Raw genomic sequence first — 18246 nt, 5'->3', positions numbered from 1 at the left:
TTTCTAATGTGTATATTTGATCAAATCCTAACGTTAAAATGTTCAACATTTATTGAATACTGTTTTTTCCTGAAATGTATACATCAATGTTAAAATAAACTATGTGACTTGGTAAATTGTGCACTAAAGTGAAATGTAACTACAAAGAGCTCTGTTGGATCATCGCTTTCGACAACACGGTGAGGATTTTATTTTGAAATCCGTCATACCGGAAGTGGACCGACGGCTAGCTTGACTGTTATTTTCCCGTAAATGTGTAAGCCGCTGATAGCCTCGGCCGCAGGCGGGGCCTCAGCGGAGCAGCCGCCGGGCAACGCTGATCCACGGCGCAGGGGAGAAGAGCGGCTGTGTCCGAGCGGAGCGCAGCATCATGGGGAAGAACTTATTGCGGCTGAGCCTGGTCTGGGGTAAGACTTTGTACTTTTTGGATATCAAAGATACATTTTTTTTCTAAACCTTTTTTAAAATCTGAACTAGTTGCTTCTACACCAGCAGTTAAGAACCGTTACTGTCACGAGCGTCCGGTGTAGCGGCTGCAACAGGATTTTAAGCTTAGTTTTTGATGTCAAACTGCATATTTTTAGCTTAATATCGCTTCAATTTCTAAACAAAACTTTACTTTCTGCTTCACTTGATTGTTGTCATTGTTTTAGTTACCAGTTAAGTCAATTACAGTCTAAAATTTTGCACATAAAGCCTCCGATGCGTTTATAAGACTGTATGAGATTATAAAGTAGATAAGCAGTTTCCTCTTAATTGTAGACATAATTTTACTTCATATTCAAGACTTTGAGGGGTTGGAAAAATAAACATTATAAAGGTGTTTCTTTGTTTACAGCACTGTGTCAAAGTCTTGATCCACCCTTTCATTTCCTTCCAAGGAGCCAGACTTTTCTTGTAACCTTTAAAGTGAGCAATAGTTGTCCAGGCTTTCTGAAGGCCTTTCAAGTTTGAATTTAGACTTTAGCTGCTTTATTGCTCATTTTCAGTCCAGTCCTTGAACCTGACCATTTCTAGAATATTATCCAGTCACTCTGTTACTAGCAGCCTGTCGCAAAGAAACATTATTTGTTCCCATTTCTTTAGCTGCATCTGTGAAGAACAGCAAAGATAACACAGTCTGACAGACAGAAAACAGGATTTCTGCAGCAACAAGGTGATTCCCAAAAGAATCAGCTGTTAGCTGAAAACTTGGCATATCTCAGCATGGTGTGCAGTGTGTCCTTAAAACATTTGAGGAAACTGGACAAGTGGAGGACAAAAGAAGAAGTGTCAGGCCTAAAGAACTATCTACAGCAGATGAACAGGATCTGAAAGTGATGTCCTTAAGAAAGAGGAAAACATCCAGCAAAGACCTGACACAGGAGCTGAGAGATGCATCTGGACCTTCAGCTGATCCATCTGCTGTTGGCCCAAGCCTCATCAGAAATGGGCTCCATGGAAGGGTGGCTGTCAAGAAGCCGTTCTTAAGGAAGGGAAACAGGGAGAAAAGGCTGAGCTGTGCCAAAGGACACAAGAAGTGGGCTGAAAATCAGTGGCAGCAGGTCTGATGGAGGGATGAATCCTCCCCAGAGCCCGGAGCTCAACATTACTGAAGCTGTGGGATCATGTTGGCAGAGAACGGAACAAAAGGCAGCCCACATCCAAAGAAGAGCTTTGGGATGTCCTTCAAGAAGCCTGGAGAACTATTCCTGAAGACTCCTTAAAGAAAGGACAGAAAGCTGGTCTGAGAGGGTTCAAACTCTGTTTTTGCCTTATACACTCTGCATTTTCATTTATATTTGCACAAGTTTCAGTAAGTTGCTGCACCTATTTCCTGTTTTGCAGCCATTATATAAAGAAGGGGCGGCTCAAGACTTTTGCACAGAACTGTTTGTGTTGAAGAGTTTCCCAAGTTTAAAGCTACAAATGTCGGGATAAAACAACTAAAAATGAGCTCCAAATCCATCCAAGGCCATCTGTAAAATACTGTTCTGACGCATGAGTGATAACAAGCTAATAATATAATATGATGTGTTGGAATTAGACTTAGAATTAGCCAGGTGTTAATTTTTTTACCTTAAGAAAAGACTATGAGCGCTTCTTCCAACACTGTGAACATTTGGTTTACATGCCGCTGAGCAACTGTTTGTTGTGTGTAGTTTGTTTCGCTCACAGCTCGGGGCTGTTGTCTCACGTGACGCATTATGAGGTGGTCCGACCTCAGAGACGTCAGGAGAGAAGGCCAAGGAGCCCGCAGGACCACCAGGTGAGAACCCGCCACCCGTACATCACTCAGAATCTGCCCAGTTAGTCCCTGAAAACACCACAAAGATGCTTGCGTAGACTCTCAGGGGTGGAAAATGCACACTGCACTGAGTATTTAGAGCTTCTGCTGCTTTAATCTTTTACTCAACATCAATATCTTAAAGGAATATTGAAGGTTTGATTCCACTATATTTAACGCTACAAATAGTAGCATTTAAATTTGTGTTTATAGGTCATTTTGAACAAGATTAATGTCAATTTAGTGTAAAATTGCTGCAGCAAACTTCACGCTGACAGTTTAAATGGTTTTGTTGCTACTTTTGCTCTGAAAATGAAGTCCTTCGGCCATTAATGATTTGATTTCCTGCAGCTTTATCCCGACAAACTTCAGTATGAGTTGGCCATCGAAGGAAGAAACCACACCGTTCATCTGGAGAAAAACAAGTAAATTTCAGATTCCTGTTTCTGTTTTATTCCATTTAAAACGAAAAGTTAATATTTTCATCAATATTCAACAGGAATCTCGTTGGGAAAGGCTACTCTGAAACGCATTATTCAGAGGATGGAAAAAGAGTGACGACGTCACCAAACCAGGTGAGATTTTCTTTTTTTTTTAACAAAGAGGACGAAACTTTAGTTCAGCGGTTAAAAGTGAGAGTTAATGATTAACAAAGTAGAGGTTGTTCTATGTTAAACGTGGATTCCTACATAAGAGGGGCCTAAATCAAAAGTAAATTGTACGGGAGACATTTGAACCATAAATCATGGATGTTGAAGAGAAATGGGTTCATTCACAGGATGATGATAGTGTTTATACACAGAATGAAAGACGTCACCATGAACAGAAGAAATAAACAACATGTTAGTTAGCTCATCTGAGCTGAGGGTCATCTGTTCAACAATGTGACCCTACTTTTTTATCACTTTTAAAACACAGCTCAGTTATCTCCCTGCTTCCATGAAGTTAAAAATGTAATAATCAGAATCTATTTTGATAATTCACGTCGTTTTCTACACTTACTCGGTCAGATTGGGCGTCTCTGAGCTGCTGCGGTTGTCGTTTCCAACCTTTACTGTTCACCAGTATAACTAATTCTAACTGTTAATGGCTGAGACACCCTATATGTGTTCTGTCTGATATTAAAAACAGATGTGAGGTTCGCGAAAAGGCTACATGTGTCTGCAGATATGTGTATTTGACCTCGGGGTGTTTGTAACCAAACCAAAAAAGAAAGAAGCAAACTGCTGCATTCCGGACGAGTGATTCATGATTTTTGTGGATGTTAAAAAAAAAGAGACTTTTTCTGAGGGAAGTCTGAGCCACGCGACTTCTCGCTGTTTCCATCCAGGAGCACTGCTTCTACCACGGGCACATCGAGGGCATGGCCGACTCCTCGGTCAGCGTGGGAATCTGCTCGGGCATCAGGTTAGAAAAGCAGGATATTTCTGTAGCTTCCTCTGTGTAACTCGCCTCCTTCACAACTGTGTTTCGAGTGAAAGTTTCTCAGAGGCTTGAGAAACGGGTTGCTTCATGATGTTTAGTAATCTGTTTGTGGTTTAAAATTTCTATTTTCTGTTTACTCTGCCTCTCTGAGACCTCATAAAACATTTTGGAAGTGTTTTTTCAAACCTGCGGCTCTGTTTACAGACTGTTTACTGTGGCCGAGTCACATTATTGCTGTAATAATTCAAGCTGTTGTTTCCTGTGATGCTGCGCAGCGGCTTCCTGAGAGCTCGGCAGCAGGTTTACCTCATAGAGCCCCTGGGACAGACCGAGGACGAGGACCACGCCGTTTACAGACCGGAGCACCTGAACATCAGCAGTCGCCCCGCCTGCGGCTCCTCAAACACCACCGTGGAGCAGGACCTGGGCCCTCGGCTTGCAGGCCTCTTCAAATCCAGATCATGGGTACACTGTGGCGTCATCGTTTCCCTTTTCTGTAACCAAGCTGTGTGATGTGATACACTGTGAACTTATAAAACCAGCAAGTATTGATTTAATGAATGTAGAAAACCTCAAAACCAAAGTATGTGACCCCGCCCCCTCTGTCCTTATTTTTAGTTTAGTCTCAAAAGGCTGCACTATCTTAATATTTTGGAGACTGTCCTCAGTCCTCACTATATTTTATTGAAGCCACTAAGATCGGATGCAACATTTATCTCCCTTTCAAGCTTAAGGAGCATGTTTTATGGACTCTTTTATCCAAAGCGACTTCAAGCTTCAGTGTAGTCAGAGACCGTAGCGCTAGATTATTGGAAATGCATCAAAATGACACAAACATTTGTGCATGACATAACTGTTTTATAGATGAACAAGTGGGCAGAGGCAATAATTTATAATAAAAGCTGAAGGATTGAGGTTTTCTATAGAAGCTGTCTTCCAGCTGTCAAACAGTATTTGTTTCAGTGTAGAAAGAAACCAAAAAAACACAAATTTATTTAAATAAATCCGCAACAACAGATTTTTTTATCCTTGAAAAAGTGACCGATCGGATCAACCGAATCGTTGTCAGTTACTGTTGCCCTGCTGATTCATTTGTAATTGTGATCGCTAAAGTTTAAATAAAGTTTCTTATGTAGTTTGTATTTTTCTTTCCTCTCAGAAGACGAAACCTCTCGCAGGTCCTCAGAGGTTCGTCGAGCTGTTCGTGGTGGCGGATAACGCCGAGGTAAATATTTTGATTTCAGCCGCATTTCTGTCACGAATAAATCTGATGACGTTTGTTTTCATCTCCCGCAGTACAAAAGATACGGAAAAGAGACCAACTCTCGCATTCTTGGAGCCGTGAACCATGTCGACAAGGTAACGAGGTTTTCAACAGTTTTGGCCCGCTTTAACGTTGATCTCTCCACATTCAGTCCTGAACGCCTCCCGCTCCCCCTGCAGCTCTACCGCCCGCTAAACATCCGCGTTATGCTCGTGGGTGTGGAGATCTGGTCCTACAGAGACTACATCGACGTAGACGTGAAGTCGGAGACGACTCTGGACAACTTCCTGGTGTGGCGCCAGGCCGACCTTCTGCAGAGGACGAAGCACGACTGCGCCCAGTTTGTGACGTGAGGACCGGTGATGGGAATCTGTGCGGATGTTGAACGCTGTGATCCCGCCTGTTTGACCTCGTGTTTTGTCTTTAACAGCGGCAAAGACTTCGAAGGAGACACGGTTGGGCTGGCTAACAAGTTCGCCATGTGCACCGGAAACTCTGGAGGAGTGAATCAGGTGGGTGTGACGACTTCTGACTATACTGGTTTTTATTTGTAGCAGATAAAGCAACGAATCTGCCCCTCTCCTCCAGGATCACCATGACAGCCTGATAGGCCTCGCCTCCACCATTGCTCACGAGATGGGACACAACTTTGGCCTGTCCCATGATGCCGCAGGCTGTGTGTGCGGTCCGTTTAACAGCGAGAACTGTGTGATGGCTGAAAAGCTCAGGTAGGACGCCAGCTGTCTGGGATATACGTAGGTGTTCGGACACTCGTGGTTTGAGTTTGTCTCCTTCGATCCAGTAATGATGTCAGACCTCTGTCTGTGCCTGTGTACCTTAACGCACTGACTAATGTGGCTGGCAGCAGGATCAGACAGTAATGCCTTTCAGTACTGGAAACAATGTGGTCATTAATCAACATAAACATCATTTCCTTCTGAAATCAGAATAGGGCTCCAGCACAGCTCTCTACTCACAGCATTTCCCACAGAATGAGATCATATTTGTGGCGGTTTGAGGACACCCTGACTCAGTGTCAAGCCAGAAGAAACATGGAGAACCTGCAGAGAACTCCAGTCTTATTACAAAAAACCTGTATCCTGTGAATCTTCCCAACACTGGTTCTTAAAGACCTGTTAGAGCAAGCTCTCCTCATTTATGTCGAGACCCAATTAACAGCTCTCGCCAACATTCTGCCAGCAAAGAAAGTGTTTCATCCCTGCTTCGAGCTGGACTAACACGCCCAGATAATGCTGCAGGCGCTCAAATCACTCCTGCATGTGTACGCGCTACAGGACTAAAACGGGCCGAGGCGCTCTGCACATGCTCTAAAGTTCCTTTAAAGTTTTTTTTTATAAAAATTATTTCCAGACTGTCTCTCTGGAAAATAAATTCCTGATTTTTATAACCGCAGAGTCTTCTGACGAAATCCCAGCGTCTGTGCAGTGAATTCAGTGTTCATTCAGCTTCATAGTGTTTACCCCTCTGCTGTCTGTAGCCTGTAACACTTCTGATATGGACCTTCATGTCTGGTGACAAAATCACGAGTAAAGTAAACAAAACATCTTGAATGAGAGCTGCAAACCAAACAGCAGAGGCGCTCACACCAGCACGTTCATTTGTTTCCACGCACTTTTGTCCGTATACACGAACAAACTGAAGTTAAAGTTCCAGCGACTCTCTCACATCGTCTTCCTGTTCAGGACGGGGGTTCGGGAGTTTCCGGAGTTTTTCAGCGACTGCAGCGTGCAGCAGCTCGCAGAGTTCATGGAGCGAGCTCAGCCCAGCTGCCTGCGCCACCCCGGCTCTGTCAGGACCATCGCCGTGGGCCCTCGCTGCGGCAACGCCCTGCTGGACCCCGGAGAGGAGTGCGACTGTGGCTCTGTGGAGGTAAAGCTGCCGCCATCTGCGGGCCGTTGGAAAGTTCTAAATATGTCCACTGATGAAAGAAGATACAGTTTTGTTTCTTGCTGACTGGACTGGTTTCCTGTGTGAAGCTACAGTTCATAAAAGGGAAGGTTGTGACGATGCAGTATGTGTTCAAACAGAGAACACACAAATAAAAAACTTTGTTTTATTCTCTCTGTCCCAGGAATGCAACAACCCTTGTTGTGATGCGTCAACATGTCGCCTCACTGAGGGTTCCCAGTGTGCTCATGGAGAGTGCTGCGAGAGCTGTCAGGTACTGTAGCTGCTCAGAGGCCTTCAAAGTAGCTTCATGATTTTTTTAGTTATACTCAGAAAAGGATCTAAAGCTACACATCATTTCAAAACACAACTAGTAATCTAACTTCTGGCTGGTTTGGTCCATAACTTAGAACCTTTGAGTTTAATCGAGACTAAAGTCAGGAAGCTTCAGTGCAGTTGACCATACGCATAATAAATACAACTAACTTAAAGACTCCAATTCATGAAGCTCCCCTGTACTAAGAGTTGCTTACAATGACAGAACTCAACAGAATTATGACTTGTCCTAAAAATGTCTTCTCATAAAAAAGACCAGATCCCAGTGAAGATTAAAGTTTTATTGAATATTGAAGAAGACATTGAAGAATTAAGAGGTGAAAATGATTAACCTTTTTTTCTAAAAGTAGCCCCGAAGGTAGAAGTTAAAGGTAGTCTAGAGGCTCCTCGGTGAGTTAGATCTCAATAAAATCAATCATAGCTGCTGTAGGTAAGCAAAGTGAGGGAAGTAATCATCTATGCAGCAAATAAAAACATTTATAAAACCCTACAAATGAGAGGATTAAACAACTCTGTTATACATCACGTATCAACCTGGAAGGTATCTTATGTGTAATTAAGGATTAAGTACAGTAACTTCATTTAGATTTATAAATACTGATCTAAGTTTCAGTTGTATTAGCAAATGATGCGCTTTGATTAAAAGATCAGTCATCCATCGACCAAGGAAAATGTTCTTTCAGCAGCTTTTTAATAACTATTTACTCATAAAAGTATTGAACAAATAAAGTTTTCTAGCTGAGGAGATGCAAAGTCAATGAATCAGAAAAAAGTCACCCATGAACCAGTGTTGAATGAGATGTTGCCTTTTTCTTTAACTTTTTGGGGGGATAACATTCCCTGCGTGTGTGCTGCCTTCAACTCAGTCAGTCCAAAAGTTGCCAAAATACATAGATGGCAGGTTTATTCAAGGCGGTTGAAACACTTTAGTAAATGAACATTGGGTTTTTAATATATAACAGCAAAGCCTGGGATCAGAATCAGTCACAGGTACCACTGGGAAGGTTTTTACCAAATGGCGTCTTATGCAACTGTGGAGACATAAATATTGGCCAACCAACAACACCTCAATAGAGGACATTCCCATCTCTTCATCTATGCTGCAAGCATCAATAAAACACTCTAGCCAGCTGAGTGCAGCCCACAGAGAGGCCTCTCATACAGACACACCCGCCTTTGGCTAATAACTGCGGACATTAACATCATTCTTCAAACCAGCAGCACTTTTATAATAACAGGAAACAGAGGGTGGTATCCTCCTGTTTCTGTGTTCTGCTGCTCACTACATCCTTCCTACCATGTTGGTTTCAAGGACTGGAAGAAACAAATGAGCTAATTACAGTCATTCAGACCTAGCTTGTACTGATCAATCAAACTTCCAGGTTTCTTCTTTATTAACCTGACGTGTGTTTTTCACCCACAGATCAAAGCGTCCAGCAGTGTGTGCAGGAAGTCCGTCGGCACCTGCGACCTGCCTGAATTCTGCACCGGACAGTCGCAGGAGTGTCCCGAAGACAGCTTCGAGATGAACGGCAAACCCTGCTACAACCAGGCGCCGGGCTACTGCCACAACGGCCAGTGTCCCACACGACCGCATCACTGCTGGAGGCTGTTTGGAGTCGGTACGAGTGTTCTCCACACACCGCAGCCGGTTGTTTCCTTTTCTTTTGAATAGAGCAGCTGAGCCTCCAGGGGCTGCAGTTACTGATGTATTTTTAGTTGGATTTGTGGAGACACTTAGAGAAGATAGCTCTTTCTAAGAAAGATGGTCAAAAATCAGTTATTACTCTGCATTTGATTCTATAAAAGGCTAAAAATGGATCTAATATCACACGATATAAAGTGTATTTAAAAAAAAAACAAAGGCCCAACATTGTGTGTGAAATAACTTTCAGTACTTGTGAAAAAGAAAGCAAAGTCTTTTTTTAAAATGAAGGTTTTACATACGAGGATGTATATTTTCATCCGTTTTTAACGGGTCTTAGAATTGAGTAAATACGACCTCAGATGAACATTTTCTTACAATGTTGCTTCAGTGCATTCTGCTGTAGATCTGCTGCTGTGTTTGGGATCATGACTCTAGAATACTTTGGTATCCAGAGGAGTTCATGGTGGACTCAATGACACTTATTTTTTTGTGAAACTTTTGTTTCTTCTTGCAGGGGCCAGAGACGGACCTGATCTGTGTTTCAAACTGAACGAACGGGGTGAGGAAGGCGCCAACTGTGGACGGGACAAATCTGGCTTCCTCCCCTGTTCTTCAACGTATGTTTCAGAGCTCACACTCATCCAGACACGAGGCTGCGCAGAAGTCTTGAGCCGACACTCCTCTGTTTAGATTTTTCTTCCAAGGAGCCAGACTTTCTTATAAAAAAGTTTTTCTTTGAACTTTGGCTGCTTCTCTTTCCACTCAACTCTGACTTATGAATCATTCACGCATTACTCAAAGTATGAACCATTGTTGTGTCTACACATAACACACAACTTCAGGCACTTTGTTACTAGCTTACTCCTAAGAACTTACATACTGTATTTAGATGTATGGGAATTTACATTGGATATATACTCGTTGAGTTCTCAACAAGCTTTTGATTCACTTTTCAATCTTTTTTTAACAGGAATCTGAAGTGTGGGTCTATATTTTGTGTCGGAGGGGGCGAGTCCATCACAGGTAAACGGGCAGGATACACAAAGCTCGGTATTGAATGTAAACTAGCTGTGGAGGACGACGAGACTAGAAACATTGCCATGGTGCCTAAAGGAACCAGTTGTGGACCAAATAAGGTAAAACTCTCCGAACTGAAACATTACATGACACTTATTTAATATGATGTTTGGTGTTTTACTCAGATTTAAATGTTTGTGCGCAGGTTTGCCTCAACAACAAGTGTGTGGATGTATCAGTTTACGGCAAAAAGGAAGACTGTGCAAAGAAATGCAATAACAAGGGGGTAAGTTTAAATAAAAGGCTCACACACCCTTATGATGCAAGCCAGCCTACCCAAAGATGACAGAAAATACTTGACTCTGACTCACCCACCTGAATGACAATAAATTGGTCACAAAGGATGTGCTTTAGTGACACAAGTTGTGCCATATTCATCGTGAGTAAACTGGAATATTCCCGGCTGTATTAAGGAGAGCTGGATACTTGATTACATTCAAACCACAGTCGTGTTGTGGTTCGTGTCCCAGAATGTTTTCCCAAGCCTCCTCCAGCTCGATCACATGCAGCTGAGACTCCCACCAGCCGTGCTGGTCGACTTCCAACTGGCTCCCAAAACTCATGAATGGGCTGAAATAAAGTAATTCTAGCATTTACAAACGTTCTTGTACAGAAAAGATCAAATTCTGATAGTATGGTCATTTATGGCCATTTTTTTTTACGATGTTAGAAAATTGAATTCATTGTTTTGAAGTGAATTCTTTTCAAATACATGTGCAGGTGGGAGAAACACTTTTCGGGTCATCCGATGAATGTGGCCACTCATATCAAAATCGACATCTAGCCCAGCACCGCCCCCGGAGGCTTGGGAATACAAGGACAGGCTTTAACTATGAGTGGGACTTTAAATCAGATGCGATAAGGTCATTTAAACAGTGGGAGGGGCGTGCTGATGAAGCGCTGTGGAGCCTCAGAGGACTAGTTGATAAGAGGATGTTGGTATGGGCCTCCACAGCAAATAATCTACAAATCTGTAGGAGGCTTGAGCGCATGTCACTAAACATGGCTGCTCCATGTGCTGCAGAGCAGGGCTGCAGACAGTGTTATTATTTCTATGGGTATAAGATCAGTCTCCATCAGTTTGAGGATATCTGGCTGTGCCTGAAACTTCTGGTTGAAGGATTATAGAAATGTTTTCCCTTCAAACTTCCTGTATGAAAAATAAAAATAAAAATCAACAGGGAGTTAGCCGATTATAATCAGTCATTTATGTGCAAAACATACAATGGCGTTTTTTTTATAAAACCTTTATTTATCAAGAGTAAAATAACACTAAAAAAGACGGGGGGGCTGATTCCTTTATTTTTCACTGTATGACCAAAATGTAATGACGAGCATTAACTTGTGGAGTCGCAGTAACTGGGGATTAGGTTCTATCTGGCGTTTTTCAAATGTTGGACAGACTAGGCCGGCCCAGGTTCCAGTCCCGGCCTGGGGCCCTCCCCCACTCTCTCTGCCCCCTTTCCTGTCTACCTACTGTTGTATAAAGGCCACTAGGTCATGAAAATCTGACATATCTATCTATTGGTGTGACTGCATGCATTCAGATTATTAAAGTAGGTTCCAGAAACCTGCGTTTCTTGATCTCACAGACAACTTTGTGCGTTTTATTTTAAGGTGTGCAACCACAAGAACGAGTGCCACTGCAACCCCGGCTGGGCTCCGCCTCACTGCGACGTCCAGTACGCAGATTTACCTCAAGGTACGGAGGGCGCGAGGAGAAACTTTAAAACTTTCTGACCGGGTTTAGCTGGGACTCTGTTCAGATCTCAGGGACCAGCACAGATGGAAACCGGTGAATCATTCTTCCAGGAAGAAACATGAATGATTCATAATGAGTGAGCTCCTGTGTCTCGAGGCACTGACTTATATATCTTTAATTTGACCACAGACTTTCAGCTGGACTACACGGTTTTAAAACAATACGTCGTTCTGAGTTGTTGCACATGGGCTTGTTGAATCATCCTGAAACTACTCTGTCCTCTAAGAACATGTGCAGAACTTTAGTTCAGTTTATCTAAGCTTAATTTAAATGTAGAGATATGAGTTTAGAGAGTTTATCAACTCTCATGGACACAAAAAACTTTCTGGCACTTCTCATAACAAAAGCAGGTATATATTATTATAACAAGATGTCTATTCCCATTTTTATTATTCCCAGTTTTTTGCTTTTTTCTGTGAGGACAAAACTTTTTATTTTAATCAAAAGGCCTGCATTTCCATTTCATATTCTCTTTAAATCTGGCCCCCAAAAAAAGAGAAATGCACCCCAAAATGAAGCCTTTAAATCTACATTTTATCTAGTGGCCAGCAGGGGGCGACTCTTGCGACTCTCTTGATTTTACTCATAAAATAGACGGACGTAGCTACCGTGGCATAACACACTCGTTTACGGACTCACATTCAGAATCCACGTATTTATTTCCATTGTTTTGAACAGAACAGAAGCGATGGATTTGAGACACTCCCATAGGTTAGCAGATCCTGTGCACTGCTTTATAGTTTGATTTACTCCAGATGAGACCGTAATTCACAAAACGGCCATCATGGTTTATTCAAAGATGTCACACTTGTCATTAAGACCTTAAACTCATCAAGAAAATGTTTCCTGAGCCGACAAATCAAATGAGAAGGAGTCATTTTCACGTTAAGTTCGACCTTTCACAGTCACAGGTGTCGCCCCCTGTTGGACATTACACAGAGTGCATGCGTACGGCACGTTTGTATTGAGTTGATTTTCAAACAGAGAGGCTACATGAATCACTTTGTAAACAGAAGTCTGTGTGTACACGACAGGGACTACTTCTCAGTTGATTTTTACTTTACTCGACACTTTTCTATGAACTCAGGTGCACCCATCTGTTTTATAAAATTTACGAGCTAAGAACTAAAACGTCAACGTGATTTTTTTTTTCCCACCTTAGTTAAGAAAGTTAAATGGAAACGTAAAAAAACGTAAATGCTTGCAAACGTTGTAAATGTACTTTTAAAGGTCCAGTGAGTGAGATTAAGTGACATCTCGTGGCTCAAGTTGCAAATTGCAATCAACTTAACAACAGTCAGTATATTGTTTGGCCCCTCTGGGCTTCTGTAGGAACACGACAGAGGGTGGAGAACAGAGGCTTTTTTACCACAGTTTATAGAACAGAGTGAAGCTCTAACCGTGTAATGTGCCTGCAGGTCAGAACGTGATAGTAGCTGCAGTGTGTGCAGCTCTCTCAGCACTCCTGATCATCACCGTGGTGATCGCAGGGCTGATGTGCTATAAGAAGAACAACATGGACAACTACACCCATAAAAGGTATTTTCTTTCTCTTGGGTTTGCATTTTTTAGGGTTTTGTTTTTCCTCCAGCTGAATAAGATTCGTGTTCACAGGAAGGTGCATTCAGCTCCGGGCAAGCTGAACCCGACGTTTCAGGAAGCGAGCGTTAAAGACAGACCTCAGATCAGCCAGCCCACTCTCATGGAGTCGACAGCATCACAGGCCTGCACTCCTCTGATGGTTACCGTGACTCCCAGCAGAGCTGCCCCACGGGTACCTGTCTTACCTATGTGTTGGAAGGTTAGATTTCCTCTTTAAACTTCAGTGATAGTGACAAAGTTCTTTTTCTTTTCCAGCCTCATCAGAAAGTGTCTTCAGTGTCTTCTACCTCTGAAATTGAGATGGTGAGCTTTTCCATTTTAAATCTTTTAAAGCGATTTAATGCATAATTCAAGCTGTGGATCACATTCAGAGTTAGATACATAGGTCTTAAGTCTCCTTTTGGCCATTAGGTGATGCACTCTTAATGGTGTGTTCAGTGTTCAAGTGAACTATGTAGGTGGCAAGATTACATATAAAGTCAATGAAAGTTGCTCCAGCCCATCAGCGTTGATTATTCTGACCTCACCGGCAGTGAGAATCACGTTTATTTATGAACAAATACCGGAGCTGCGTGCTTACAGCTGTCGTCTGCTATGGCAGAAATGAAAAAGAGCAGAAAATATTCTCCCAGAACATAAATCTTAAAACTACGTCATGTGACAACTTATTGAAGTAAACGTCTAAAAGTGTCGGGGGGATTTTTTGCATTGCTTAATGCTACAAAAACTCCTCTTGCCGGTCAAGGCCAAAGACGCATTGAATTTTTCACAAGAAGGGAGAAAAAAAGTAAAATTCTGACTTGGATACTTGAATTTATACTGTGATGTCGAGGGCTTTTTGTCTTATCATCCTTTATCTGTCAAATCTGAATATTTGTTTCCCAATTTAATGTAGTAAATGTTTGGCACAAAGGTACAAGATACTCAAGAAGATTATTACACCAGTAACATTATCAATCTCCAGCTTTGGTGTTACCACAGAACTAATGAGGTTTTGAGTGCCTGCATGTAAAGTGCAAACCAAAACGAACATCTCAATGATTTATTTTCCTCTTCCGTTTCCTCTTTGTTGTCCCCACAGACCAAACCTCTACCTCCATCCAAACCTTTACCACCTCTGCATAAAACCCAGGTGAGCCTTAAATAACGACAAATATTTTGCTGCTTGCGGCCTGTAAAAATCTGTTTACTCTGGACTGCACGCTGTTGGTCACACAACTCGTACTCGAAGCTATCAGTGGACAATTAAAGCAGAACAGTCTGAACAGTTTGTGCTAAAAACTAAAGAATTTCAGTCATTCCTTTGATCTCAGTTCAAAGACAAACTGCTACAGCAGCATTCATGTAAAAAACACTCGGTGTTGGTATGACGCAGTTTCTAAGAGGCTAATAATTCTGCCCTCATCTGTAAGTGTGCTACATGTCTCAGTCTTATTTTAGATCCGATGTCATAGTCTTCTCTTTCAATCACTCTCTGCCGGTCTAAGACGGTTCAGATCCTTTTCCTGCATTTACCCCTGACCGCAGAGTAAGAACCCAACTTCAGCCTGGTGCCGTGGTAACAGTGGTCAGTGTCGTAAACAGCCCGAGGCGACGGGATGACAGCGATACAACAAAGAGACAGGAAATTAAATCTAGAAATGTTGTCACTACCTGTTCTGTGAAAATAAACCTTCCCTTTCTGAAATGTCGTTGCATTTTGAGCGTCAGGGCCACCGTACTCCAGGAATCATTAAAGTCTTACAGTCGTGTTCTTAACCCTAATCCCTGATAGGGGACATTTTTGCCCACTTGGGGTGTACTTTCTCCTCTAATTTCACACTGGAAATAGTGATACTCAGTGATACTATTTTTTCGAATTTCAAACACACATCGTATACAATGCAATTTTTCATTGTGTAGAAAAAAAACCTCCTTAATTTCTGAAAAGGGACATTTCTGTCCCCTTTTAAAACGACCTATAAACATCATATATTAATATTTTTTTCCACAAATCTTTTATTCCACTTCAGTTCTGATCATAACTACCAAGTTTTCAATTATTTTCAAAAAAATAACCCTTTAGATGCCAATTTGAACTTTTTAGCCCAAATTTTAAGCCTTTAGGTGCCAGTATTTTCAAAATATGGACTGCAAAGTGGAATTATTGAGTAGGGATACTTATGGTCTGGGATATGTCAATGATTAGCAACAACATTGATTTTTAGGGATCACACAAAAATGTCCCCTTTCAGAAATTAAGTTGTGTTTTAAGTCAGGGATGAGGGTTAAAACCCTCGCTGTAAACGTCAACATTAAATACTGAGGAAGCAGCCAGAAGAGAAGCAATGTCTAAAATCCATCTTGCTTTGCTTTCCAGTATCAAGCAGCCAAACCAAGCCCTCCACCTGTACCTCCAGTCAAGCCCAGCCCTCCTCCACCTGCCAGAATCAAGTCCAGCACTCCTCCTCAGCCCCCGGTGAAACCACGACTCCACAGACTCACATGAAATTCTCATTAAGAGGATCAGGTCGTCCAAAAGGTCGAGTCACAGCTTCGACAAGTTCGCTGTTATTGTGCAGAGCGATGCGTCTCCAAAGCAGAACATCTTTGATGGTGCGAGACTAACAGCAGAACAGCTGTTCTTTGTTTTGCTTTCATAAAAAAAAAATCCTCTTTGCTTAAATCCTGTTCAGCAGACGCTGAGTCATCTCACTGCACTTTTTAAACAGTCACTTACTTTATGTGTAAGGGACTGTATAAAAGTTATTAGTGGGGTGTGCAGGGATCAGGTTCGTGGGTTATTTAGCATTCCTTTTTGCTTAATTTGTTTTGGAAAAGCACCTCATATTGTTTTGTCTTTACTTGAGCTTCCTCAGAACTGGTAAATACTGTTAAAACTGTAGCTTTTACGAATGTTAAAGCAGCTATAATCGATCTTTTTATACTATCCATGGCTCAGACGGCTGTACATACCTTCATAGTGAGTTAATCTGCCTGGCTACAAGATCGCCGTTTTACTCAAACCTTCCACTCATTTACAACTCTTATCAGGAATATTTCTCTTAAAAAGTCACTTTCTCTGACGAGTAACAAACAGCAAACGGGCCACTTTTAGACCGGAATTAGCATGTCGAAATGTTTTTTTTAATCCTCTGGTAAGTTTCAGAGGCTCCATGTGAGACATTATAGATGCTAAACGTGTGTTTTCGGAAAGAAAAAGTGAGCTGTGTCCACTCTTGTTGCCCTAACAACAGCATCAGTATGCGCGCACAGTGTTTCCATCAATGCCGATCGGAGCTGAAGCCGATAAATACCCCTGACTACTTCAGAGTCATTCGGCACTTCACTGGATGCCGATTAAACCCAAAAGCCAAACATTAGCGAGTGTTTGTTGGTGTACTAGTGTAAAGAAGAAGAAAAAAGGCTGGCTAAAGCTGGAAATATACTTTTACCGCACGTTCGCGTAAGCAACCGTCTCCGTTCCCGGTGTAACTGCTCACATACTTCCTGTGTAGTTCGCTTGTTACCGGAGGATTCCACGAGTTTACGCACAGAGTTTACAGGATCCAAGCACAAGCTTTCTGATAAACCGTAAACATGGCGTCAATAGAGGAAGTTAGCATTTTCTTGACCTTAAGGTCAAAAAAAGGGACAGCGTGAGGCCCCTGAACCAAGCACGGCGCGACATTGGCAGATGTGTCTCACTCGTTCTGCCACTGAGCGAAACTAACGATGAAAAACACCCAAACGTAAAAAAGAAGCCCTACTGGTCACCTACATATTGCAGCTCCTATTTGTTTACTTTAATTTCTGAGGACAACTGCACCAAACAAACAGGATACGCGAGGCAGCCACGATAAACAACAACAGCAAGCGTATTCTCAGCGTTAAACGGTCGACACTTTACTCAAAGTGGTAGAGACCAAAAATAGAGCTAAAAGAGAGTCAGTGTTCGAGTTAAACTCACGACAAACATTATGAAACTACACATTAGTATCCTGGTACACAGAAAATAAGAGATTATCATCCATACACCTGGTGTTGTGAAAATGTTACCACGGTAACATGTCAGTAATTATGAGCTTTATCAGCAGAGAATGATCAGAAACCTGGAAAGAGAGTTTACATGCAACATGGAGTAACAGTGGTATTTATTTCAGAGTAGTTTATCCACATTTCTCCAAAGCCAGAGTAAGCCCTGAGCCCAAGACATGAGCCTCCCAACTGTTTTAGAGTAAGTTATGAATCTACCTGGATGGGTAGATGCCCACCACCCCTCCATCTGAGGGGGCACCCCCAAGAATGAAAAGCTGACTGGAAGGAATCTGGGTTAGTTTCTGAAACAACGTTTCTAGCCAAAGCCAAAGATAAAAACCCAGTGAAACTTTAAATAACACTGGGTTCCAGCTGCCTCTTTAAATATCCACCCAAAGCCAGTTTGTGCCTTCTTCACGGTTAGTTTTGCTGTACTTGAAAACTAAGAACGGTACAAACAGTATCGGAGACTTTGCACTGTGATTCCTCCGGAAACATTTCCATGCTCCTTTGTCTGTCTTCATCGCCCAGAGGGGCGTATGACAGAGCCTCGAGGAGCTTTTAACTTATTTAAAGCACTGATGTTTCCTAGAGCTGCAATCATGGGGTTTTATATTTTATACATCACCTATTAAATTATTAGTTTGTAACCAGTTGTTTCTATACTACAAACTATGAGTGTGCATGATAAGAAGCCTGCTTTCTAATGTGTTGCAAATGACTGATTGAATGTAAAATTTGGACTTGTTGCAAGAAATAAAAAGTTGCACTTTACTTCAGCAGTTTATGCAATAGTTTCAGAGTTTATGTGAACAGTCGGGCTTTGTGTAACATGTTTATGACACAACCCGGCCAACGGCTTCGTCTTCAGTCAACAGTAGAGCTGTATTTTCAGACTTTGGTGAAGATTAAAAGGAAACGAGTCAGAGCGAGTCACATCA

General features: G+C 42.1%; 1 protein-coding gene across 2 annotated transcripts; it reads left to right on the top strand.

Moving 5' to 3' along the window:
- The first annotated feature begins 298 nt into the window (after nt 1-298).
- LOC142373941 (zinc metalloproteinase-disintegrin-like jararhagin) lies at nt 299-18079 on the top strand. Of its 2 annotated transcripts, XM_075457419.1 has the most exons (23): nt 299-407; nt 2142-2248; nt 2618-2691; nt 2766-2841; nt 3597-3673; nt 3967-4156; nt 4851-4916; nt 4988-5050; nt 5135-5304; nt 5386-5467; nt 5544-5683; nt 6659-6845; nt 7048-7137; nt 8623-8821; nt 9362-9464; nt 9818-9983; nt 10070-10150; nt 11542-11626; nt 13105-13225; nt 13301-13460; nt 13544-13591; nt 14370-14420; nt 15648-18079. In XM_075457419.1, the coding sequence occupies exons 1-23, from the start codon at nt 371-373 to the stop codon at nt 15774-15776; spliced, it is 2502 nt and encodes an 833-aa protein (XP_075313534.1). In that variant the 5' UTR covers nt 299-370; the 3' UTR covers nt 15777-18079. The 2 variants fall into 2 exon arrangements, with proteins under 2 accessions (XP_075313534.1, XP_075313533.1); XM_075457418.1 differs by having other exon boundaries at nt 13105-13460.
- Nucleotides 18080-18246: the final 167 nt, after the last annotated feature.

Source organism: Odontesthes bonariensis, chromosome 23 (assembly GCF_027942865.1).
Source record: "Odontesthes bonariensis isolate fOdoBon6 chromosome 23, fOdoBon6.hap1, whole genome shotgun sequence".
Taxonomy (NCBI): Eukaryota; Metazoa; Chordata; class Actinopteri; order Atheriniformes; family Atherinopsidae; genus Odontesthes; species Odontesthes bonariensis.
Note: the sequence above shows the minus strand (reverse complement) of the source record. Positions and strands in the feature narration are given on the sequence as shown.